Source organism: Camellia sinensis, chromosome 7 (assembly GCF_055761805.1).
Source record: "Camellia sinensis isolate YWXY chromosome 7, ASM5576180v1, whole genome shotgun sequence".
Lineage (NCBI taxonomy): Eukaryota > Viridiplantae > Streptophyta > Magnoliopsida > Ericales > Theaceae > Camellia > Camellia sinensis.
This window is the reverse complement of record NC_138967.1, coordinates 94,332,278-94,359,739: the sequence shown is the minus strand read 5'-3', so window position 1 is coordinate 94,359,739 and position 27,462 is coordinate 94,332,278. Positions and strand designations below refer to the sequence as shown.

At 33.5% G+C, this 27,462-nt stretch overlaps 1 protein-coding gene across 11 annotated transcripts; it reads left to right on the top strand.

Moving 5' to 3' along the window:
- Nucleotides 1-27,462, top strand: LOC145795214 (uncharacterized). 11 transcript variants are annotated; one of them, XR_014335733.1, is made up of 5 exons: nucleotides 1-696; nucleotides 1,936-2,100; nucleotides 2,184-2,687; nucleotides 2,761-3,063; nucleotides 3,940-4,559. XR_014335733.1 is itself a non-coding variant. In XM_082878826.1 (4 exons), the coding sequence occupies exons 1-4, from the start codon at nucleotides 15,326-15,328 to the stop codon at nucleotides 25,615-25,617; spliced, it is 369 nt and encodes a 122-aa protein (XP_082734952.1). In that variant the 5' UTR covers nucleotides 13,898-15,325; the 3' UTR covers nucleotides 25,618-25,692. The 11 variants fall into 11 exon arrangements, 2 of the variants coding, with proteins under 2 accessions (XP_082734951.1, XP_082734952.1); XR_014335731.1 differs by lacking the exon at nucleotides 3,940-4,559 and adding an exon at nucleotides 27,384-27,462 and having other exon boundaries at nucleotides 6-696; nucleotides 2,761-3,282; XR_014335732.1 differs by having other exon boundaries at nucleotides 6-696; nucleotides 2,761-3,282; nucleotides 3,947-4,559.

The window sequence follows — 27,462 nt, the reverse complement described above, 5'->3', positions numbered from 1 at the left end:
TTGTCCGGGATTTCAAAAGAGTTAGCATAAAAAATAATAACACAATTATGATCACGAGTGAGCTATTGAACAGACAAAAGATTGGACGCAATAGCAGATACATGTAACAAATTGTTCAAAGTAAAAGAACAGGTAGGAGCAGGCAAAAGACCTGTGCCAATATGATGAATGGGCAAAAAGGAACCATTACCAACAGTCACTTGATCCTGTCCTTCATAAGGCTGTGAGAGATGGAAATTTGCGAGATCATTCGTGTGATGATTTGTAGCAGCAGAGTCAATGTACCGGGGCACAGAGGAAGAATGAGGTGGTGAAGAATTGTAAGAAGATGAGGGAATTGTTGCTGCATAGGCTCTTGAGTTTGAGGGATTAGCTGGAACTGGAGATGAGGAAGACAGTGGTTGGAAAGATGGATCCATTCGATGCCATCAATCAATAGCAGTGTGGCTTGGTTTGCCATAAATCTAACAACCAGTGGAATTGAACTGTGATCTGTTTCTGTTGTTATTTGATTAAAGAATATGGTTGTGCACATCAACACGCTAGATCGGTTTGGGTTTTTTTTTTTTTTTTCTAATTTTTATAAATTTATTTATTTGTTTATTTTTGTTTCTTCCTTTAATAATCACCAGGTATAAGAAATGAGAGAGGGAACTTGTCCATGCATATTCTTCTGAGGGTCTTGGAGGAATACTTGTGAGTTACTAACCTTAGTAACTTAGGTCCCCAAGTTTTTTCGTATAGAGTTGATTGAAATAGGTATTGTGAGGTAGTTATTTTGTGGCGCCTCAATTTTAAGTGAAGAATTTATTATTTGGGTCACTATGTTGTCTAAAGGTGCCAAATTATTTTTAAAAAGTGGAGTTCTAAGATTTTTGAGTTCTTCCATCTGCCTTTATTTTCTTAATATGTTAATTGTACGGTTTTCAGAGGTTGCCTCTGTTTTCTTGTTTTCGCTGTAATTTTTAATAGATTGCTATAATTCTATGTAGAAAATCATAGCTAAATTGATTGTTTGGGAACAACGCTTTAAAATTTTCCTAATTTATTCAATTTTCACAAGAGTTGGATTCAGATTGGTTGATCGAATTAGAATTGATAAAGTTTCAAATAGCAAAAAATCGGCTATAAATTCTGAATATTTGATGAAATTGGCATTCTGGGAAAGAATGGCTTTCTTATATTGTGTATTAGTTTGGTTTGAATTTCGGCTAAATTTTAAAAAATCGGTTAATAATCGAAAGAATTTAAAGATTGTATAGTAGTTAATGGAAATCTATTTTTGTAGTGAGGTTTCAATAAGGTGTTGGGATTAGGAAGCTGGACTTATTTAGTAAGGCGATATTAGAAAAATGGCTATTGAGATTCACACTAAAGAGGCATAGTCTTTGGAGAAGATTGATTGAGGGGAGATATGGCAGCTTGCTTGGTGGGTAGAGGATTTATACTAGTAGAGGTCCATATGGGGGTGGGCCTTTGGAAGAGTATTCTCTCAATTTTTAATTTCTTTACGTTAATTATTGGCATTTGGATTGATAACCAGAGCTTCTTGTGGAAATTATTTAGTTTTTCATTCCTTTACTCATCAATATTTAGACCCTTTACCAACCCAAAAAATATTTAGACCCTTTTTGTTTTTTGTCTCAATTTTGTTCGTTCGTTGGTAGGCTTATCTAGATCGCGATCTTAATAATTGGATTGTTCAGTATATGAATTTTAGTATTGTTTCGATTGGTGGGTATGATTTAGATTTTGATAAATTTGTTTGAATTTTGCAAAATTTATATGTTTATTGACCTATTCTTTGGCAATTTTGTTGTGTTCAATTCGTTAAATTGCCAGAAAAATGAAATTTTTGGGAATTCTTCTGAATTATTGTTCATTTGGTCAATTGGGTCAGTGTTGTTTTGGTGAATTTGTGATTTGGTTTTTCAGGGGAGGGGTTTGAAGTCAATTCCTTGGAAAATGGGGGTTATGTTGAGGCGGGTTTTGCCCATTTGTGGTATAGTCTGTTTCTTCTATCCTTCCCTCCGGGCAAGGTCAAGACAGTCTGTGAAGCAGTGCAAAAATCTTCTCGCTGATATCTTCCCTGGGTCTCAGGTGAGTATTTGGCTTCCCTTGTATCAGTTTTACTCGATTGTTATGTCTCTTTGAAGTAATCTCAATAATTTTTGTTGCTTCAGAGGTCAGTTGGCGTGACTTTTTGCAATTCTTTTGCTTCTGTATGTTGAGGATGACTACTTCAAAGTATTTTATCAAGTACATTGTTATTGAGTACTCAACAAAAAGAGAAAAAAAGAGAAAAAGTACTTAGTGTTTGACATTGATCTGGTTGATTTATATGCTCCGGGGATTCAAATGTGTTCTGAAAATGGTGGGAAAATTTAGAGAGATGTTGATTGGGATAATCTGCTTTTGAGGGTAAAAAATGAAAAGGGCAACATATCATTACACGAGGCCTTGATGAACGGCCACCAAGTTGTAGCTTATTATTTGATCACGGTAGATCCAGAAGTGTTATATTATCTGAACAATGAAGTGAAATCAGCTCTGTTTCTAGCTGCTGAAGTAGGGTTTTAGGAACTTGTCACGCATATTCTATGTGACACAGTTGGGATTGAAAATACAAATGAAAGACTTAAAGGGTAATCACCTATTCATGCTGCCATTTTAAAAAGAAACCCGAGGTAATTCTGACATTTATTCTTGATTTCTCTTTGGTTTTTGCATTTTTGTTTCTCAATTTATTTAAAATCCCAGGTGTTTTTGATGCCTTATTGAAATCAGAACCAAGGCTCATTCGATTAAGAGATGAAGAAGGAAGGACTCCACTTCACTTGATTGCATGATTGGGCTATCTTGAAGAGGTTCAGTACTTGTTAGGAAGGCAGAGTTCAGGTGCTATTGCAAGGGACAACAATGGCTTACTTCCTATTCATTTAGCATCAATTAAAGGCCATGTTGATGTTGTCCGGGGGTTGCTTCAGTATTGGCCTGATTCGAGGGAACTGCTCAACTGTCATGGTCAAAATATTCTTCATGTTGAGCAGAGGACATAACATGGTTAGTTACATTCTCCAAACTCCTGAGGTCGACAAGTTTTATAAACATGAGGGATAAGCATGGAAACACAACCTTGCATTTGGCCACCTTGGATTGGCATCCAAAGATTGTTAGTACCCTAACATGGGATGAAAGAGTGGACTTATAGTGAATAATGAGGGTATGTCTGCTCTTGATTCTGCTGAATACTACATGGAAAGAATGTCCTCATTTCGAAAGGTATGCACTCAGCTAATTAAATAACCCTACACTTCAGATACCTAATCAAACATAACAAAATGAGGGTATGTCTGCTCTTGATTCTTCATGTTATTTATCTATTTTTATTTGCATCAATTCCACTTACATTAATATGTCAAAAATAGGGTCCAAGCAAAGCTATATCTATTGTTTGGGTAAACTACTAATAGGTCCTAATAGTTGGATTTAATTCTTATCAAGTCCTATTAAAAATAAGTCTTGGTAAAATTGTCATTAAAAATAATTTTTTTGTAATAATTTTTTATATACGTCACTAAAAATTGACAATTAGTGATTTTTTTTTGTCGTGATTTTTATAAATTGTCGCTAAAACTTACAATTGGTGATTTTTTTTATAACAAATTTTTCCCATAGGACCTATTAGACAATAAGTTCACTTATTAAGACCTACACGTAAGTTTCCCTTGTTATTATTCATGATTAATGTTTTGTAATGGTAACTATTGTGAATCTTGTGCTAGTCCATATATACAATCTCGAAATGCTTCTTCACTTAGTGTGCTAAAGCTAAAGTTCTCCAAAGGTTGTCTGTGTGTGAACATTCCTTTTCATAGTACTACGAATTATTATTTAGCATTGACTGGAAGGAATTTTAATGGCCTGCTATTTCAATAGCCATCAGGTGGTCATAGTTTAAATTTGTGGGACATTTTTATCTTGCGACGGTTAACATGGACTGCATTGAAGGCCGCTGGTGCACCACTAGCTTACTGTAGAAAAGCCATCAATGCTAAAAAGAAACAAGCATCTATGCAACTGGAGCAAGTGAACATAGACAGCTATAAGGACCGATTCAACACTCTTCTATTGGTGTCCACCCTCATTGCCACTGTAACTTTTGCAGCTGGTTGCACAATACACGGTGGTTATAACAACATTGAACCTGACCAAGGCATGCCAACTATGCTAAAACACAAGTGGTTTCACGTATTCATTTTCTGTGACACCATAGCTCCATTATTACTGCTGTTACCCTCTTATGGGCACAATTAGGGGACCTCAATTTGGTGCTTACTGCCTACAGATTGGCGGCACTGCCACTACTGGGGATCACTCTCACCAAAGCAAGGAGGAAATGATATCAACAGAGATATTTCCACGTTTAACTTATTTGATTTGTTGGTTAATTGAGTTCCTTTTGTTTGCTTTTGGTCTTATATGTTGGTATCTAAGTAGCTTGTCAGCAAGCATGTAATTGTACGTAATGTTTTGATATTTTAGTGTTTTACAGTTAATGTGGCTGTTATATGTTGGAGATGAGTGGTTTTGTTCTTGTTTCTCTCCAATGTATACTCATTTTATTAATAAATTTTTTGTTGGTAAAATAAAAAAAATTAAAAATAAAGAAAAAAAACTCATCTTGTATATATAGAAATTTTCTAAATATGCATTGGGTCTAACTAGTAGAAAGAAATACGTAGAGAAAAAATCAATGCACGTAGAGAGAATTAAATTCAAAATAAAATGAGATACATATTAAATTTTTATTTTTTTGGGATAAAATTCATTTTATCCTTTGTGGTTTAATAAGATACCCTCATTTGGTTTTAGACTAAATTGTAACACCTAACTCTACTAACAAAATTAAAAATTTACTATTTTACCCTCTTGAACCAGTTTGTCAACTCATTACATATACACAAATTTACACAAAGGATTTTGCTGAGTTAACTCATTATGTATATATACGTACACAGGTTTACATATACACATTACATAGAATTTCCGTTAATATATATATATATATATATGTAGGTTTATTTATACATAATTTTATATACATATATATATGTATATAATCAAATTGGGTATTGATTTGGTTGAACATTGATTAGTCTGACCGTATTCGATAGAGTTTGAAGTACAAACTTTGTTTATTTGGACAGAAATATTAATGGTGAAGAAGTAAATAGTAAAACGATCCAAATTAGATGGGGATAATTGACTATTTTTAAAATATAGGAGATAAAGTGCTTTACTGTTAAACCACAAGGGTTTAATGAATTTTATCTTCTTCTTTTTTTCTTTTTGGTGCACGTAGCATTGTTGGAAAAGTTAAGGCCAAGAGAGTTAAATTAAATTTCTTGTCATCTAATTAAGTAGTTAAAAATAAGGTTGCTACTGAGGAAGCTCAAACAGAGCAACATATGTCCAACTTGAATTTTTAAGGATTTGACAATATATTTTTAAAATATAGGTTTATGTAGCAATTTAAAGCCCGAATTAAATTCCAGGCTAGGCCTAGACAAAGATTCCTAGCAACCTAAAACTTGAATTACAAATTTAAATATAAATATATAAAAATATTAAATATACATATAAATTATTACAATTTCAATTTGATTTGCATTAGTTGAATTGTTTTGACTTTCTTTGTTTTTTTTCTTCTTCAAATTACTAGGAGATGGAATTGAGGATTGGAGACTGAAGAAGTGAATGAACTACTACAACATTTGTTTTAAGTTTATGTTTGTGTTACTAAAATTTTTGTTAAGTCTTGATCGATAGAGATTTAACATCAATTTTAATCAAATAACCAAACAGAAAATCAGACGAATATGTAAAGGTTCTAATGTCTTGAAAGTACAAGGATTTCTTTGGAATAATTAACAATCCAAAGAGTGAAATAAATACAGAATTTTTTTTTATTGTAATCTTTTAAATTTATAATGTTACAAATTGTTAAAAGTTCGGGTAAAAGTTAAAATATTCCTAAAAATAAAAAAAAGAATGATAAGTTTGATGACTTCTGAATCTTGTTTCTTTGTTTCAACCTTACCTATTTATAGGCTTGAAACCGTGCTTCTCTTGTAACTGCTGAAAGCAGCCCACTTTCACATCAAGTTATATTCCACTACTTCACTTTGTAAGCAACATCTTCCATAATCACCCACGTTGCCGAGTTCTTTGCCCATCTTGGATTCTTTGCCCACGTCTGCTACACACTGCACAAAAACAGTAACAAGAACAATAACAACAACAACAACAATAATAATAATAAAATATGCTCATAATTATTTAAAAAGATAATTTTGGTCTGAATCCATAGACTAAAATTGACGGGTCACAATCAATAAGATTAGATTTGGTCATAATTGACAGGACACAATCAATAAAATTAGATTTGGTCACAATCAACAGGCCACAATTGATAGAAAATAATTTATAATACAATTAGTTTGTAATGTGAACTTATTGCCTGTTAGTTAGGACTATTGGCCAGTCTAGCAGAGTGATATTTGCTTACAGCAATTCCAACTGTACTCTTCATTTTTTACTAGTTAAAATCAAAAAAATGTATGTTCTTTATTTTACTTAATTTCTTTTTTATTTATGTACTCTAACATTAGTATTTATTTTATCTATCTATACATACAGACTATTTAAAGAGCCTCCCAAGACTCTTCAAATGTAGCTAATTTTGAAAATTTTTGTTAAAATAACTATTGTAATAGTTAGTCTATTGGAGTGACTAAAATATAATGAAGATAGGTATAATAGCTAACAAATTTCATTTAAAGAGTTCATTGGAGATATTCTTAGTACTATTAATGTGGCTAGGATGTTTTAATTTGTTTTGATGTGATTTCATAGTTGATACTTATGTTTCTTATTTTGTTACTTGTTAGGATGTTTTTATAAAAATTCAGCTTAAATTTGTGGGTAATTTGGGCCTATCCCAAGTTTAATTTATTGAGCTCGAACTAGACTTGGGCAGGGCTAGACAACACTCAACACTACTTGGGTAACCCTCAACTTATTGAATTTGTTTGAGGTGCACCCCAAGTTAAAAATTATGAGCTACCTTAATTTATACTAAAATCCTAATGTAATACAAATCAATCAGTTTTCATTCCAAATGTACCAAGATGTCATTTCCCAGTGCAAATTTTTTTTTGCCTATTTTGTGTTTGGATCATAAATTTAGATAGAGATTTGAAAAGGAAAACAAAAAAAAGAAATAGGAAAAAAGAAATAAAATGTGAATAAAATATAAGTTAAATTTTTTCTTTATTTTCCTTTCCCTTTTTATTTTTAAATCTTTATCTAAATTCATAATGTAAACAACTATTTTATAAGTAGACTCTTCACATTTATAATCTCATATGAAACTCTAATGAAATGAAAATTTTGATCATAAAATGAGTACACAAGATCAATATTTAACTAAAATAAAAATGGAAAAAATTATAACATAATGATGGAAAAAGTTTGATTAAAGTTGACTTATTTAACATAAAGAGCCAGAGACTAGACCTTGTATTGGTTGGATGACTTTGAAATATTTCTCTCTCTTTATCCCACCAACCCAACGTTTGTTTGTCTTCTATTTCTTTAACAATTTCAGTCTCAAAATGTTCCATTCACTCTTGCTTTCTAATTTCAACTACAACTTTTTCTTCACTTACTTCCAAACTTGTTGACTTGCCCTGGGACCACTACTAGAATCAACGCTTAAAATATATTTGGGCAAAGTACCTGGACCACTAGTCTTTGTATTTTGAGTACTATATTATTTTGGGCTATGTAAATTTCTAGAATGTGATTATCGATTTTTCAATAAAATGAATCGTCACTTTTAATTAATACCCTGCCAAATTTATTTTTCAAAATTTTGGGACAATAAAAAAATAATGAATCTTAAACTTATGCTATAAAAAAGCAAAACAATTTCAAAATTGTCAACTTTTAATTTATTCAGACAAATTATATTAGTAATTCTTACTTTTATATTATTTTTGATTTTATAATTTCAATGGATTTGATTTTGATATGAATTTATAATTGTCTCAATTTAGTCCAATTAATTATAACTTTTAGTTTTGTTGGATAAAAAAATGGACACATAAATGGCACGTGTGATGCATTTATAGATAAAAAATTATAAACTTGTTCAATTCAATGAGTCAATCTCAACCAATTCAGTAATATTTTCTTTCAAGAACCTAATCAGTATTATTATTTGAACTAAATTAACACAAAATTTAAAATTAAAATTCAAAATTGAACTTATCAAAATTATTCAAACTAAAAATGGCATAAAGAACAAAATGTAAAGATTACCGATATAATTTCTCATGTGGTTTATGGAAAGCTGTTACTAATAGTTTTGGGACCATTGAAATTAAAGACAAAGACTAGCTGTTGAGAACTTAAAGTGGCTTTTCCCAAACATATTAGCAACTTATTTCCCAAACTAGGCCTAGTTTGGACGGAATTCTCAAACTAGGCTAAAACGTAGTTGTGAACCACGCTTTCACTGTTTTTGTAGATGTCGCACGGAAATTTTGTGAAATCGTAAAAGCGTGGTTACAAACCACGCTTTTAATTAAGAAGACGTGGTTACAAACCACGTTTTTAAGTTAATCATAAAATTTGATTTCAAACCACGCTTTTTGCTGAAAACGTGGTTGTGAACCACACTTTAATTGTGCTTTTAAATAAATTTTTGTTTTTTCATAGAAGCGTGGTTCGTAACCACGCTTTTACTGTTCGCGTGGTTATCATCAACGTTTTTATTTGAGAGTAATAGTGCTATTTCTAACCACGCTTTTAAAATTTATCAAAATGTGATCAAAACATGACTTGAGTTCTCTGTAGCTCAAATGGTAGTACATTTGTTTTGCCTGGCAGAGGCACGGGTTCAATCCACGGCATCTCCAAACGGTTGCTATTTTTCAAATTAAATTCAACTCTTTTTTTTTTTTTTTCCTTCCACTCACTCTATACTTTATATATTTATTATGTAATTTTTTTATCAAAAAAAAGTAAAACATTTGTTTGGATAACTAAAAAAATTCTCTATAAAATACAATTTTTTTCAAAATGTCAACATAATTGTTTAAAAAGTATTCAGTGTGTTTGGTTTGAGTTTTTTTGGATTTAATTATTTGAAAACTGAATTTTTTTATTTTCATATTTTTTTGTTTTTAGTGAATATTTTTAAAATTTTAAACATTTTTTTTTACTTTTTTAGATGCACCTTAATTAGATATATCTAAAAAGTAAAATTTTGTGAAAAAATATTTTAAAAAATTAATAAATACATAAAAATACAAAAAATGTACTGAAAAAATGTGTTTTGAAAAAAATACATTTTAAAAATATTCACTAAAAATATTTTTTCAATACATTTTTTATATTTTTATGTATTTATTAATTTTTTAAAATATTCACCAATACAAAAAATGTACTGAAAAAATAGAGAGGGCATTTTCTACCCCAAATATTGTAAAGAACAGGCTTCGCAATGAAAATGGTGATCAGTCGATGAATGATTGCCTGGTTATGTATATTGAGGGAGAGATATGTAGCAGCATTCCAAATGAGGCTATCATGCATCATTTCCAAAATATGGAACGTCTTTGAGGTTATTTGTCAGTAAACCCATATCTTATCAATGAATATCTAAGTTTTTGCTTTGTTCTTAGTTCAAAATTTTTGCTTCTTTCAATTGTCAAATTGGAAAATTTTCATGAATGATTCTAGGTAAGTTCTTAGCCCCCCTTGACAAAAATCATAGTTTTGCCCTTGAGGATGGCTTGTTCCAGGAGACAGAGAGCATATAGAGTAAAAATGCATTTGAGTGTTCAGTCAAAATGGATTAGTTCACTCTACTTTAGGGGAAAAAAATTAACATGCATATGAATTAGAAGAAGAAAAAAGAAACATAAAAATGAGCAGAAGCTACTAAGCATTTATTCTTTCTTGTATCCAACTTTGTTTGCATTTTCTTTTATCATTATTATTATTATGTTCATTCTAATTTGTGGATGATGCTAGTGTGAATTAAATTTCTTCTTGCCCATTTATAAATGCTACTCATTTATAATCCGTTTATGAAATTAAAACAAATAAGTTTCAAACAAATAAAATTGGGTGTGGTTGACGGTTTTGAGTTGAACTTGTCAATACCAATTTGAGTATAAAATCCGTCATTCTGAAAATTAAGCAAATATCAACTTCAAAGTACTCCCTTATTTCCAAGAAGTTATCTCGTGGCTGTATTTCTATCTTAAAACAATGAAATACATAATTAGTTTGTCTAAAATATATATAAAAAAAATGAAAAAAGAAAAAGAAAAACTAATTGCATATCTAATACACTTGAATATAGGGCAACTTATAAGACAATTATGACTTATATTTTCAGTCACATTCCTTAGAAATCTCCCACCACCCACCCACTCAAGTTGGTTGCCCTATTCTATCTCTAACAATTATTAAGAGGAAGTAGAGCGATACTGTCCATTCAAAAATAAATTAATAAGTCTTATTTTTAAGTGTCAAATCATAAATTGAATCATCAATTGATTTTTTAATAAAATAAATGATGAATTTTAAGATTCACTTCATTTTATATTTTAAATAAAATATATTCATAAAAAATCACAGATATAGTTCTTAAAATTAAAAAAAAAAATCTATACATATAATATGAATTTGTGGATGATGCTAGTGTGAATTAAATTTCTTGTTGCCCATTTATAAATGCTACTCATTTATAATCCGTTTATGAAATTAAAACAAATAAGTTTCAAACAAATAAAATTGGGCGTGGTTGACGGTTTCGAGTTGAGCTTGTCAATACCAAATTGAGTATGAATTCCGTCATTTTGAAAGTTCAGCAAATGTCAACTTCAAAGTATTCCCTTATTTCCAAGAAGTTATCTCGTGGCTATATTTCTATCTTAAAACAATGAAACACAAAAAAAAAGAAAAAAGAAAAAAGAAAAAGAAAAACTAATTGCATATCTAATACTATCTTTTATTCCAATTATACCATAAACAACAATTACATAAACAATTTTAATTTACTTAAAAAAATATATTTTTTATTTGCAAAAATTGAATAAACTACATCAAACAAAATCATACTCAACAATTTGATGAAAATAACTATATCATAGGATTCATCATTTTCTATTGCCTTGTATTGTGAAAAATATATTTATTAAACAATCTAGAATGTCTATTTTTTTAAATATTCCATTAAAGAAATTGTGAAAAATAATACCCTAAAAAATTCATTTTTTTTTTTTAAACTGCTGGACAACAAAAAATAATGAATCTTACATTTTTGCTTTTGCTCAATTAAAAGCAAACCAGTCCCAAAATGTTTTATTACTTGCTTTATAAATAGTCAAGGCATTACCAAGTTTTAATTGATTAAAGGAAAACTATATTAGTAGTCTTTATATTTTTACTCGTGTTATTTTTGTTTTTATAATTTCAATTGACTCAATTTCAACATTAATTTGTGATTTTATCTCAATTTGATCCAATTGATTACAACTTTTAGTATTTTCTTTTTATAAAAAATGTGCCCATGAGTTGCGCGTTTCATATTCTTATAGCTAAAAAATTATAAACTTATTCAATTCAATTCAATTCTCAACTAACTCAGTAACATTTTTTCTTTCAACAACCATAATTAATGTTATCAATTAAATCAAATTAACACAAAATTAAAAGTTAAGAATTCGAAATAAAATTAATTAAAATTACTTAAACTAAAATGACACAATAGACAAAATGTAAAGAATATCAACATAATTTTCCCTTGGAATTAAAGACAAAGAATCACTGTTGCGAATTTGGAAGTCATGTGGCTGGTGGACAAAATTACACAGTTGCCGTGCTTGACGGGCTGGGCTGGGTTGCTCCACCACCACTACCATAGAAAGACTTAGCAGTGTGTATAAGAATGAGTAATACATTTATTCCTTCTCCATCATCAAACTACTATCCTTCCTATACTCTCCTTTTGATATCTCTCCGAATCCTTCTACCTGTAAGAAAACAAAATGAGTTGGGTTATGTTTGTTCTTCATTAATTTCTTCTATTATTTCTCTTGTCCTCTTCTTCTTTTTCTACTTCTGCACGCCATACCTGCCTTGAGGACCAGAGATTTTCACTTCTCCAATTTAAAACAACATTTACCATAACTGCTAATGCCTCTTTAGGTTGTGAATCTGATTCTCATCCTAAAATGGTGTTCTGGAATGAGAGTAGTGATTGCTGCTCGTGGGAGGGGGTCACCTGCAACTGGTCGAATGGTCATGTGATTGGACTTGACCTCAGTTGCAGCCACCTTCAGGGCACCATCCAGCCCAACACCACCCTCTTCCACCTTCGTCATCTCCAAACCCTCAATCTTGCCTTCAATGACTTCAATTTCTCTACAATTTCACCTGATTTTGGCTCCTTTCCAAGCTTGACCCATCTTAACCTCTCTTTCTCTAATTTTACTGGCCGAATTCCTTCAACAATCTCCTATCTGTCCAAATTGGTTTCCCTTGACCTCTCTGACTTTGATTATTATAATCCTTATTCTTTTTCTCCGGTGAGACTTGAACAACACACTTTCAATATGCTCCTTCGAAACCTAACCCAATTAAGAGAACTACACCTTGATTGGTTGAATATCTCTTCACCTTTACCTCATGCTTTGCTAAATCTATCTTCTTTGACATCTCTCAGTCTTTCTGATTGTCAACTGCGTGGGAAATTCTCAGAAAACATTTTTCACTTTCCAAACCTACAAGAGCTCTATGTAGGGGGAAATTGGGAACTCACAGGTAAACTCCCATACTTCAATGCAACTAGTTCCCTTCAGTTTCTTGATCTTGGTGACATAAGTTTTTCTGGCCAATTGCCTGAATCAATCAGCAATCTTAAAGCCTTGAATATTTTGTCCCTCTCCTATTGCAACCTTTCGGGGTCTATTCCAGCTTCTGTTTGGAACCTTACAAAAATCACCGATTTAGACTTCTCGTCTAATAGTTTCAGCGGTCAAATCCCCTCATCAATTTCAAACCTTGCAAAGCTTAGAGGCTTGAATCTTTTTGTAAACAATTTGAACGGTCAAATACCGGATTCCCTTGGCAACATGAGCCAACTTACTCTCTTGGCTCTTTCCGGAAACAATTTGAACGGTCAAATACCGGATTCCCTTGGCAACATGAGCCAACTTACTAGTTTGTATCTTTCCGGAAACAATTTGAACGGTCAAATACCGGATTCCCTTGGCAACATGAGCCAACTTACTAATTTGTATCTTTTCGTAAACAATTTGAGCGGTCAAATACCGGATTCCCTTGGCAACATGAGCCAACTTACTAACTTGGCTCTTTTCGAAAACAATTTGAACGGTCAAATACCGGATTCCCTTGGCAACATGAGCCAACTAACTTCTCTCGATTTGAGTTATAACTCACTCAATGGGACAATACCATCTTCGTTGTTTGCTCTGCCTTCACTGGTTAAGATAGGATTGAGTAACAATAAGCTACAGGGACCAATTCCAGGATTAGTTTATGAACTCCAGAACCTAACATACCTATTAGTTTCATCAAATAACTTAAGTGGTGTAGTGGATCTGGATAAGCTTCTAAAGCTTAAAAATCTGATCTATCTTGATCTCTCATATAATGGTCTCTCATTGAGCATCAACAACAGTGTCAACTCTACCTTGACCAATTTTGAAACTATAAGATTAGCTTCTTGCAACTTGAGCGAATTCTCAAACTTCTTGAGAGAACAAGCCATATTGCATTATCTAGACCTTTCAAACAACCAAATTCATGGTGAAGTTCCAAAATGGTTATTCAATATAGGGAAAGATTCATTGCAAAATTTAGATCTTTCACATAATTTCCTTACAAGTTTAGAGCATCTTCCATGGAAGAATCTACAATATATTGACCTGCACTCCAACTTACTCCAAGGACCACTCCCTATTCCACCTAACACCACAATTTTTTTCTCTATCTCAAACAATAAATTAAGCGGGGAAATCCCTTCATTGATTTGCGGTCTGAGTTCACTTCAAGTTCTTAGTCTGTCTAATAACAGTTTGAGTGGCTTGATTCCACAATGTTTGGGAAACTTGAGCAACAGTCTCTCGGTGCTGAATTTAGGGATCAATAGCTTTTCTGGCACCTTTATTGCAACATTTACCAAAGGCAATTCGCTAAGGAATCTTAATTTGAATGGCAACCAAATTGAAGGACAAGTTCCACGATCTTTGCTCAATTGTGAATACTTGGAAGTTCTAGATCTTGGAAAAAACAAGATAAACGATACATTCCCTTATTGGTTGGAAACTCTTACAGAATTGCAAGTTCTTGTCTTGAGATTTAATAGGTTTCATGGTCACATAGGCACCTCCAAGACCAAAGGCAAACATCCTTTTCCTAAGTTGAGAATTATTGACATATCTTGCAATGAGTTCATTGGTCTTTTGCCAACAAATTATATCAAACAATTTGGAGCTATGATGAATGTTGATGAACATGAAATGAAATTGAAATACATGGGTGACAGCTATTATCAAGATTCTGTGGTGGTGATGATTAAAGGATATGAGATTGAATTATCAAGAATCTTAATAGTCTTATCAATCATTGATTTTTCAAGAAATAAATTCCAAGGAGAGATTCCGAAATCCATTGGGAGGCTTAAGTCACTTCGGGGTCTTAACTTATCCCATAACAACCTTGAAGGCCGCATTCCAACTTCACTTGGAAATTTGAAAAACCTTGAATCATTGGATCTTTCCTCAAACAAGTTTGTTGGGGAGATTCCTCAGCAATTGAAAAGTTTGACATTTCTTGAGGTACTAAACCTTTCGGACAACCAACTAGCAGGACCAATTCCTCAAGGGAGCCAGTTTAATACATTTGGAAGTGATTCATATGGTGGGAACTTGGCCTTATGTGGATTTCCTTTATCAAAGAAATGTAAGGAACTATTGCCACTGCCACCTCCACCAACACTCCAACAAGATGAGAATTCAGACAAGTCGAGCGAATTTAACTGGCAAGTTGTAGTGCTAGGGTATGGATGCGGATTTTTATTTGGAATGATTATGGGATATCTTATGTTTGTAACTCGAAGACCCGAATGGCTTATGAAAATTGTTGAAGGAAAACATCATAAGAAGGTGAAAAGGTCTAAGAAGGGTGCCCGCTGATGCAGTGAAAGAAGAAATCAATAATGGCAAATGGCATTATTCGGTAATTGGAATTTATCTTTGCAGCATTACTTTGTTGAATTATCTTTTATGGTTTCTACTTATATGCTATATTTGAGTTATTGATGTTCTTATTTCAAAACTAGGTTTGTTCCATTAAGTAGCACAATAAAGCAATGGTATCCACTTGAAGGGGTGTTTCACCTAGCTACTGCATTTGAGTGGGTGAGCATCTGGATAACAGCCATACAGGACCACTTCAAAAGCTTTACCCTTTTTGCGGTATTGAATTCTAAAGCTTTGTTAAGTCGTTTAGTTTTCTTGAAGTACTGAGTTAAATAAGAGTTTCATGTCATGGTTTTTTGTTGTTTTCTATCTCACATCATGTAGCAACCTTTAGAGATTTGTATTTTTGTATGTAATTTTTTTTTAAATTGGATTTCTGTCACAGAAGACTAGGCCATGCCTAGGTTTTAACTTTGAAATGCAATCTTACAATGATAGAATTGTTGTCTACTAGATAGAGAATTCATATTGAAAATAATATTTTTTGTTACTCTTTGAGCAGTTTTTTACCCGTTGCTATTGTAGTCCAGGTGAGCTTCCAACATCATCTCTTCCACACCTTTTTATCAATAAACAAAATTGTTGATAATTTGATTTTGTTTTTCTTCTTCAATGGCGATTGGGGAATAAATTGGAGGTATTAACTAGCACTTGTTTCCATATCAATGTGGGAATTTTGTGATTAATTATGGTAAGAAAATGCTGATTTGAAGAGCACTGATTGAAAAGGTCACAGGCAAGAAACTATTGGGGTTGTGAACCTTGATTAGTATTGTACATTTCTGTTTGCACTCATTTTTGTAAAATTTCCTACCAACAGGTGAATCAATTAAATGATGACACATGGCAATAAAGTCAAAGTAAAAGTCTTTCATTTGATCAAATGAAAGAATTGTTTAAGTCCATGAATTGTTGAAAATAGTCATAAAGTAGTTATCAAACAAATGTTGGCTTAGTGGGCTGATTTGTGTGAAGTCAAGATTGTGAATTGGAGCTCTATTTTATGTCGATATAGTGCCCTGAATTTTGGGGGATATGCGAGAGATTTGAAGAATTGATAAAGTTTGAAGGCTTGGAAATGAGATAACAGTTATAGCAGTAGTTGGGGGGGATAAAATGAATTTCAGAATTTTAAGTTGTTTAGTTTTCTTAAAGCACTGAGTTAAATAAGAGTTTCATGTCATGACTCTTGTTTTTTTTCTCGCATCGTTTAGCAACCTTTTAGAGGTTTTCACTTTTGTATGTAGTTGCTTTTAAATTGGATTTCAGTCATAGAAGACTGGGCGTTGCCAAGTTTTTAACTTTGAAATGCAATCTTACACGTTACAACTCAAACCATTCCCCTTGTTACATTCTTAATCATTTTGTTGAGTAATAGAAATGCCGGCTACTAGATAGAGAATTCACATTGAAAATAATGTTATATGTTAATCTTTGAGCATTGCTTTTACTCGTTGCTATTGTAGTCTATTCTATTTTTTTTTGCATCTTCATTGGCGATTGGGGGATCAAACTAGAGATATTTACTAGCACTTGTTCTATAGACTTGGGAATTTTGTGATTAATTGTAGTCTGAAAATGGTGATATGGAGAGTATTGATTGAAAAGGTCGCTCATATTTATTTTTTTGTGAAATTTTACTGGTGCAAGTGTTGCCATGAATAGGAACATATTAGATATTTTAAAAATTCAAGTTGTTGAGTTGATGCCAGGTTGTTTGATAAGTAAAAATATTGGCTTAGCAAATTCATGTTTGAGTTTGGTATGTGTATCATTAAAAATATTAGTTACTCCATGAAGGAGATAAAAGGATTTGTGTGGTTTTATTGGCTGGCCACAAGCTCACACATCCAATGAAGATATCAATCTCCACATTTAAGAGTATTTTTGGTATCCTGGTGGCAATAATTAGGGAGCTTGGGTAGCAGGTCGTGTGGTTTAGGGACCAGTGAAGAAGTAAATGTCACACATGAGACCATAGGATTTACATGCCTAAGGTTATATAGTTATCTTTTATGATTTGGCTTTGAAAAGGTGAAAGAAAGGTTCTAGACTTTGAAGCGTTTGAAAGAGCTAGAACAGACTTGGATTTAAAGGGGTGATAGGCTGTTAAAATTTTATAACCATGGCAAGAATTTTTTAAACAAAATTTTGGGATCCCAGTTTGTGTTCTAGTGGATGATGACTGGAATGACACGAGTTAATGCCTTCTGTTGCTTGTGGGGGTCCGATTTTTGGTTAGCATTTGGATTTTGTCACGTTTTTCATGTGGCTTTGTTCTAGGAATCTTCATTAAATACTTTATGACAAAAAATAATTTTTTGAAGTTGAAGTGGTGGAAATGAGCATAGGTTTGGTTGTCTCCACTATGTTTTTTAAATACTAAATAATTACTTGGTGTTACTTTAATGTTGTGTTTGGTTGGGGGATTTGAGGAGGGATTTGGAAAGGGAAATGGAAAAGGTAGGTGAAATGAGAATAAAATATGCCTAAATTTCTCATAGTTTCACACACCTTTTCCCTTTCCCTTTCCAAATCCCTCCCTAAACCTCTAATCAAACACAACATAATGCTATCAATATTTAAATGTTGGTTTAGCTTGTTTGAAAGGTGGTTGATAAAATAATTGTCATCCTTGAAGGGTGGACGATAAAAAAAAAATTCAGCTCAAATTTGTTGTTAATTGGAGCATAGCCCAAGTTCAATTTATTGAGCTCAAGGCTGCCTTGGACGCACAAAATTAGGTTAGAGGTCGGGCTTGGGGGCCTCAGGCAACTCTCAAAACAACTTGGATAACTCTGCAATCTTACTGCACCCGCTCACGTTGCACCTCTAGTTACAAATTACAAGCTACCTTAATTTAAACCAAATCCTAACCGAATTGCTAAAAGTTCATTCGAAAAAATTGGCCATACAAATCAATCAATTTTCATTGCAAACGTAACAAGATGTTATTTCCCAGTGTTGAATTTTCTTGTTTCCTAAATCTGTGTTTGGATCATGGATTTGGGTCAGGATTTGAAAACAAAAAAGAGAAAAGCAAGTGAAACGCAAATAAAATGTAAGTGACATTTTTTTTCTTCATTTCTTTTTCCAAGACTGCAAATGTGCTATGACTATGTAATAACATGTTAATGCCTTGTCACATGACTGCCTTTTGTCTTTGTTGTTTCAGTAAATATATGCTTTGACAGTCATGAAGTCTCTGTTAGAGTAGTAAATTACAAGCTTTTGAATGGAAATTGTCATCTAATGTAAATGGAAATGAGTTGTCAATTGAAGATAGTTTCAAGCTTCACTAATCTATTAGTGTTCTGAAGAAACATCAGTTGTGTTATAGAAAAAAAGAGGATTCTTGACATTTTTTTCTCTCCAGCTGAGAAACCATTCCATCTTTAGTTCCTTTCTCAAAAAAGGATTCAATTTGTACACGTAAGAAATAGGCTGATTCAGCCCATTTTGTTCAATTTCTCGTGGAGTAAAATTCTTATTAGTAGGAATCAAGGGAATGGCCGCTTGCTCTCAAATTTCCATTTAAAGGTGGAAGTCGATGTCAATCCTCAAGTGCAAGTAACTTGGCGTTTCCTTGGAAATGTCATTGAGAGTTAAAAAAATTATAAATGAATGGTGATACCACATGTTGATGATAACGTGGTATAATTGTTACATTGATTTTTTCCCCCTCTTGTTTGTGATTGTCATAATTGGAAAATGTGTGACAAGAAAGAAGATATAGCACATTAACAAACTTCATCCAATATGTAGAGATAAGGTTGTTTTATGATTGTTCACTCAAAATTAAGATTGTGGAGGAATTATTTGATTGTTCAGCTTGCAAATTAGCTTTTCTCTGAATGGGAGGACATGGTTGATAATAGGAGGAGAAAGTATGCTGAATAATTTAATTTTCTGAATTGCTAAAGTTCTTGCAATTGAGTTTGCTCACTGGGCTGCATTCCAAGCTGTGTTGTTTTTTCTTTCTCTGCTCTGTTCTGTTTCCTTCTTTCTGTGTTTGGATGACCAGAAAAGAAAATTTGGTACGACATTGTGTCGATGTACATGCCTCAAGCTAAAATTTGATCCTATAATTACTGAAATGATAAAGAAAATAGGCCAGAAATGCATTATAAAATATAGTTACTAGTTGATTGTAAACAAAATATAGTAGAAATTGAATTATTGTGAGAATCTAGTGGCAAGTGTTTGTTTTCCCTACACAACAGGTTGTGTGTTTTAAGTCTTGAACATAAGATTTTTCCTTTTTTATTTTATTTTTGTAATCACTTTCACACTCTGCACAGTTTTCACATGGCCACTCAAATTTGACCTGAATTTATTTAATAATGTGATTCTATGAATGTATGACTCAATGGGACAAATTAGTGACTATGGCCCATACCATTTACAACTTTTCATATTTGGCAAAGTAGTAAAAGCCACGTCAAGTGCGTTGACTGTGTTTCTTATAGTAATTTACATGGGATAAATTGTGGGCAATCTTTCTTGGTGTACACTCGGACTTAATGGTTGGTGGGTGATTGCTTTTGAATTTACTTTGTAGAAATGGATTCAATGTATTCTTCTCTAGTTGAGCAGAAAATATATTTTGTAAAATAATTTTAATATATTTTTGAAACAAAAATCAACGAAAAACAAATTTATTGAAAATATAAAAAAACCTTTTTTTATTAAAAATATTTTTTGTCAAATCAAACATAGGGTTACTTGTGAAATATTCGTTGGCTAACAATTATGTGGGTTTATGATAATACACCATTTTCTTATGTCATATGTGTCTGACTTCGATTTTTCAGTCGGCATAGGCAAAAATCATCAACCTAAGGTTGTCATGGTGTTCTAAAATATGGCCCCTGCTACATAGAAAATTTTCCTTTGTAAATTCAAAGTTCAGCCCCCAAGCAGAGATTAAAAAAAGCAAAGAAATTTGAGTTAATCATGCAAGTCATAAATGGCAACTACAATGACTTCGTGAAAAACAAAAACTATTCTATAAAGGACATGTCTTCTAACAAGCTCATAACACCCTCTTCAACCTCAGTTTCTTTCAATATGAAGCTTCAATTCCCACCCATTCCTCTCCTCTTAGCCCCCTCCTATTCATCTTTGTTCTAGTCATGAACATGAAGAGATTCAAACCCAAAAACTCTATTCCAAAACTACCCCAGGTCCAAGAAAACTACCTCTCATAGGAAACATTCACCAACTTCTTGGCTCATCACTAACCCATCACACATTGAAAAAATTGGCCACAAAATTTGGACCCTTGATGCACCTCCAACTTGGCGAAATGTCCACCATCGTCATCTCCTCGCCAGAAATCGTCAGAGAGGTCATGAAAACAAAGGTGGGAACAGACAAATCCTTTAACAATTGTTGCAACCAGCATAACTCTGCTGCAGTGTGAGCTAAGGACAGATATTCGGCCTCAGTTGAAGATTTGGACATAGTGCTTTGTTTCTTAGCAGACCATGAAACCAAATTCGAGCCAAGAAAAACATAAAACCCAAAAGTGGACCTCCTATCAGAAGTGTCGCCAGCCCAGTTGGAATCAGAAAATGCTTGCAGTTGAAGGGGACCAGCTGTAAAACTAAGACCATGGGAGATGGTCCCTTTTACATAACGAAGTAGGCGTTTAACACTTGAAAATGACCATTGGTAGGAGAACTCATTAACTAACAAGCTTGATTTACTGCGAGAGCCAAGTCAGGCCTATTAATTGTAAGATATTGCAAGCCACAAACTATGCTGCGATAAAGAGAAGGATTGGCAAAGGGCAAGGAGTCAATGGCAGATAAAGACGGCTTGACAACCAATGGAGTAGAGCATGGTTTACAGTCAAGCATGCCAGCTTTGGAGAGTAAGTCAGTGGCATACTTTTGCTGAGATAAAAAGTAACCATGAGCCTAAGCTTGAACTGAGATACCAAGGAAATATGAAATTTCGCCAAGTTCTTTCATAGAGAAAACCTTGTGCATTTGAAGAAGAAGCTGATCAATAAGACTTGAATTACTACCAGCCAAAAGGATATCACCCACATAAATGAGGATGATAGTAATATAGGAGGTAGTCTTCTGAACAAAAAGAGAGGAGTCTGAATGACTATTAATGAATCCTTGAGATAGAAGAAAAGCTGAAAAAGTGGAATACCAGGCCCTTGGGGCCTGTTTAAGACCATACAAGGCCTTCTTCAATTTACAAACATGAGTGGGATGGAAGGAATGAACAAACCCAGGTGGTTGTAACATAAACACTTCCTCCTCAAGCTTACCATGAAGAAAAACATTGGAAATGTCCAATTGCTTCAAAATCCACTGAAAATGAAGGACCACGAAGAGTAAAATTCTGATGGTTGGTTGCTTAGCCAAAGGGATAAAAGTTTCTTGAAAATCAATACCCTCTTATTGTAAATAATCCTTGGCCACTAACCGAGCCTTGTATCTAGCAAAACTTCCATCGAAATTCTTTGTGATGCGATATACCCATTTACAACCTATAGCAACTTTGTGAGAAGGAAGAGGAACCAGATCCCAGGTACACTGTTGTTGAAGGGCATTATATTCTTCTTGCATAGCTTGAACGCAGACAGGAGAAGACACAGCTTGTTTGACAGTAGAAGGCTCAGTAGTAAGGAATAGAGAAGGCTCAAAAATAGAAGCAGCAAGACACAAAGATGTTTGAGTCTTGGACCTAGTAAGCATAGGATGACAATTGAAAACTAGAGAAGGGACAGAAGGAGGAGGAGTCAAATGAAGATTTATATAGAGAGAATCAATAGGAATGGGAGAAGGGAATAGGGATGGAGAAGATACTGAATGAGGAAAAGCAGGAACTAAAGAAGCAGAATGTGGAGAAATTGAAGGAACTGAATGTGGAGAAACAGGTCCTGAAGGAGGAGAAGGTTGAGAAACAAGATGAGAAACAGGAGTAGGGCCCCAGAAAAAACCAGATAAAGAAGAAGGAGAAAGAGGAGTATGAGGAAGAGAAGAGAAGGGGAAGCAAGATTCATTAAAAAGAACATGTCTGCAGATATGAATTTTACCTGTGAAGGGATCTAAACACCAATACCCTTTCATGAAAAGGTGATACCCCAAGAACATACAAGAGGTAGACTTGGGGTTGAAGTTTATGAGAAGTGTAAGGCTTGAGCCATGGAAAACATTAGCAGCCAAAACCCTTTAAAAGAAGAATAATCAAGAGGATGATGGAAAAGAGTCTCATAGGGCGAGACATTATGCAAAGTAGAGCTAGGCAATCGATTAATGAGAAAAACTAAAGCAGTGATAGAATCAAACCAAAAAGAAAGAGGCAAATTTGACTGATGAATAAGAACAATAGTTTTTTCAGAAATGTGTCAGTGCTTCCTCTCAGCCACACCATTTTGAGACCGAGTATAGAGGCAACTCTGCTGATGAATGACTCCATTAGATGCAATAAATGAATCAAGCTTGTTATTAACAAACTCAGAACCACCATCAGTGTGTAAAATTTTAAGAGAGGTGTGAAACTGATTTTCAGCATAAGATTTGAAGTCTAAAAACTTAGCAAAAACTTCATTCTTGTAATGTAAGGGGTAAACCCAAAAAAAACTATTAAAGCCATCCACAAACAAAACACAGTATTTAAAGCTATTCGCAGAAGAGTTGAAGGGTCCCTAAATATCACTATGAACCAAAGAAAAGAGAGCATTCACAGAAGTATTAGAGAGCTTGAATGGCAGTCTATGAATTTTAGCAACAACACAATTTGTACAAGAAGCAATCTTATTACAAGTAGTAGAACAATCAATATGATCAGAAGAAAAATAAGGCAAATGCTTGATAATGTGTTGAAACTTTAAAGGGGAAGGATGCCCCAATCGTTGATGCCAAGTGAGTGCACTAATAGAAGAAGGAGAGTGAGCATGATAAGCCTGTGGTAAAGCAACATGAGAAGGAGAGAGCTGATATAAGCCATCCACATTAGATCCACTATGAAGAATTTTGTTCGTAAGCTTGTCCTGGATTTGAAAAGAGTTAGCATAAAAAATAATAACACAATTATGATCACGAGTGAGCTATTGAACAGACAAAAGATTGGACGCAATAGCAGATACATGTAACAAATTGTTCAAAGTAAAAGAACAGGTAGGAGCAGGCAAAAGACCTGTGCCAATATGATGAATGGGCAAAAAGGAACCATTACCAACAGTCACTTGGTCCTGTCCTTCATAAGGCTGTGAGAGATGGAAATTTGAGGGATCATTTGTGAGATGATTTGTAGCAGCAGAGTCAATGTACCAGGGCACAGAGGAAGAATGAGGTGGTGAAGAATTGTAAGAAGATGAGGGAATTGTTGCTGCATAGGCTCTTGAGTTTGAGGGATTAGCTGGAACTGGAGATGAGGAAGACAGTGGTTGGAAAGATGAATCCATTCGATGCCAGCAATCAATAGCAGTGTGGCTTGGTTTGCCATAAATCTGACAGCCAGTGGAATTGAACTGTGATCTGTTTCTGTTGTTATTTGATTAAAGAATATGGTTGTGCACATCAACACGCTAGATCGGTTTTGAGTTTTTTTTTTCTAATTTTTATAAATTTATTTATTTGTTTATTTTTTTTTCTTCCTTTAATAACCACCAGGTATAAGAAATGAGAGAGGGAACTTGTCCATGCATATTCTTCTGAGGGTCTTGGAGGAATACTTGTGAGTTACTAACCTTAGTAACTTAGGTCCCCAAGTTTTTTCGTATAGAGTTGATTGAAACAGGTATTGTGAGGTAGTTATTTCGTGGCGCCTCAATTTTAAGTGAAGAATTTATTATTTGGGTCACTATGTTGTCTGAAGGTGCCAAATTATTTTTAAAACGTGGAGTTCTAAGATTTTTGAGTTCTTCCATCTGCCTTTATTTTCTTAATATGTTAATTGTAAGGTTTTCAGAGGTTGCCTCTGTTTTCTTGTTTTGGCTGTAATTTTTAATAGATTGCTATAATTCTATGTAGAAAATCATAGCTAAATTGATTGTTTGGGAACAACGCTTAAAAATTTTCCTAATTTATTCAAGTTTCACAAGAGTTGGATTCAGATTGGTTGATCGAATTAGAATTGATCAAGTTTCAGATAGCAAAAAATCGGCTATAAATTCTGAATATTTGATGAAATTGGCATTCTGGGAAAGAATGGCTTTCTTATATTGTCTATTAGTTTGGTTGGAATTTCAGCTAAATTTTAAAAAATCGGTTAATAATCGAAAGAATTTAACGATTGTATAGTAGTTAATGGAAATCTATTTTTGTAGTGAGGTTTCAATAAGGTGTTGGGATTAGGAAGTTGGACTTATTTAGTAAGGCGATATTAGAAAAATGGCTATTGAGATTCACACTAAAGAGGCATAGTCTTTGGAGAAGATTGATTGAGGGGAGATATGGCAGCTTGCTTGGTGGGTAGAGGATTTATACTAGTAGAGGTCCATATGGGGGTGGGCCTTTGGAAGAGTATTCTCTCAATTTTTAGTTTCTTACGTTAATTATTGGCCTTTGGATTGATAACCAGAGCTTCTTGTGGAAATTATTTAGTTTTTCATTTCTTTACTCATCAATATTTAGACCCTTTACCCACCCAAAAAATATTTAGACCCTTTTTGTTTTTTGTCTCAATTTTGTTCGTTCGTTGGTAGGCTTATCTGGATCACGATCTTAACAATTGGATTGTTCAGTATATGAATTTTAGTATTGTTTCGATTGGTGGGTATGATTTAGATTTTGATAAATTTGTTTTAATTTTGCAAAATTTATATGTTTATTGACCTATTCTTTGGCAATTTTGTTGTGTTCAATTCGTTAAATTGCCACAAAAATGAAATTTTTGGGAATTCTTCTGAATTATTGTTCATTTGGTCAATTGGGTCAGTGTTGTTTTGGTGAATTTTGCTTTGAACTTGTGATTTGGTTTTTCAGGGGAGGGGTTTGAAGTCAATTCCTTGGAAAATGGGGGTTATGTTGAGGCGGGTTTTGCCCATTTGTGGTATAGTCTGTTTCTTCTATCCTTCCCTCCGGGCAAGGTCGAGACAGTCTGTGAAGCGGTACAAAAATCTTCTCACTGATATCTTCCCTCAGTCTCAGGTGAGTATTTGGCTTCCCTTGTATCAGTTTTACTCGATTGTTATGTCTCTTTGAAGTAATCTCAATAATTTTTGTTGCTTCAGAGGTCAGTTGGCGTGACTTTTTGCAATTCTTGTGCTTCTGTATGTTGAGGATGACTACTTCAAAGTATTTTATCAAGTACATTGTTATTGAGTACTCAACAAAAAGAGAAAAAAAGGGAAAAAGTACTTAGTGTTTGACATTGATCTGGTTGATTTATATGCTCCGGGGATTCAAATGTGTTCTGAAAATGATGGGAAAATTTAGAGAGATGTTGATTGGGATAATCTGCTTTTGAGGGTAAAAATGAAAAGGGCAACATATCATTACACAAGGCCTTGATGAACAGTCACCAAGTTGTAGCTTATTATTTGATCACGGTAGATCCAGAAGTGTTATATTATCTGAACAATGAAGTGAAATCAGCTCTGTTTCTAGCTGCTGAAGTAGGGTTTTAGGAACTTGTCACGCATATTCTATGTGATACAGTTGGGATTGAAAATACAAATGAAAGACTTAAAGGGTAATCACCTATTCATGCTGCCATTTTAAAAAGAAACCGAGGTAATTCTGACACTTATTCTTGATTTCTCTTTGGTTTTTGCATTTTTGTTTCTCAATTTATTTTAAAATCCCAGGTGTTTTTGATGCCTTATTGAAATCAGAACCAAGGTTCATTGGATTAAGAGATGAAGAAGGAAGGACTCCACTTCACTTGATTGCATGATTGGGCTATCTTGAAGAGGTTCAGTACTTGTTAGGAAGACAGAGTTCAGGTGCTATTGCAAGGGACAACAATGGCTTACTTCCTATTCATTTAGCATCAATTAAAGGCCATGTTGATGTTGTCCGGGCGTTGCTTCAGTATTAGCCTGATTCGAGGGAACTGCTCATCTGTCATGGTCAAAATATTCTTCATGTTGCAGCCAAGAGCAGAGGACATAACATGGTTAGTTACATTCTCCAAACTCCTGAGGTCGAGAAGTTTTATAAACATGAGGGATAAGCATGGAAACACAACCTTGCATTTGGCCACCTTGGATTGGCATCCAAAGATTGTTAGTACCCTAACATGGGATGAAGGAGTGGACTTATAGTGAATAATGAGGGTATGTCTGCTCTCGATTCTGCTGAATACTACATGGAAAGAATGTCCTCATTTCGAAAGGTATGCACTTAGCTAATTAAATAACCCTACACTTCAGATACCTAATCAAACATAACAAAATGAGGGTATGTCTGCTCTTGATTCTTCATGTTATTTATCTATTTTTATTTGCATCAATTCCACTTACATTAATATGTCAAAAATAGGGTCCAAGCAAAGCTATATCTATTGTTTGGGTAAACTACTAATAGGTCCTAATAGTTAGACTTAATTCTTATCAAGCCCTATTAAAAATAAGTCTTGGTAAAATTGTCGTTAAAAATAATTTTTTTGTAATAATTTTTTATATACGTCGTTAAAAATTGACAATTAGTGATTTTTTTTCGTCATGATTTTTATAAATTGTCGCTAAAACTTACAATCGGTGATTTTTTTTATAACAAATTTTTCCCATAGGACCTATTAGATAATAAGTTCACTTATTAGGACCTACACGTAAGTTTCCCTTGTTATTATTCATGATTAATGTTTTGCAATGGTAACTATTGTGAATCTTGTGCCAGTCCATATAAACAATCTCGAAATGCTTCTTCACTTAGTGTGCTAAAGCTAAAGTTCTCCAAAGGTTGTCTGTCTGTGAACATTCCTTTTGATAGTACTACGAATTATTATTTAGCATTGACTGGAAGGAATTTTAATGGCCTGCTATTTCAATAGCCATTAGGTGGTCATAGTTTAAATTTGTGGGACATTTTTATCTTGCGACAGTTAACATGGACTGCATTGAAGGCCGCTGGTGCATCACTAGCTTACTGTAGAAAAGCCGTCAATGCTAAAAAGAAACAAG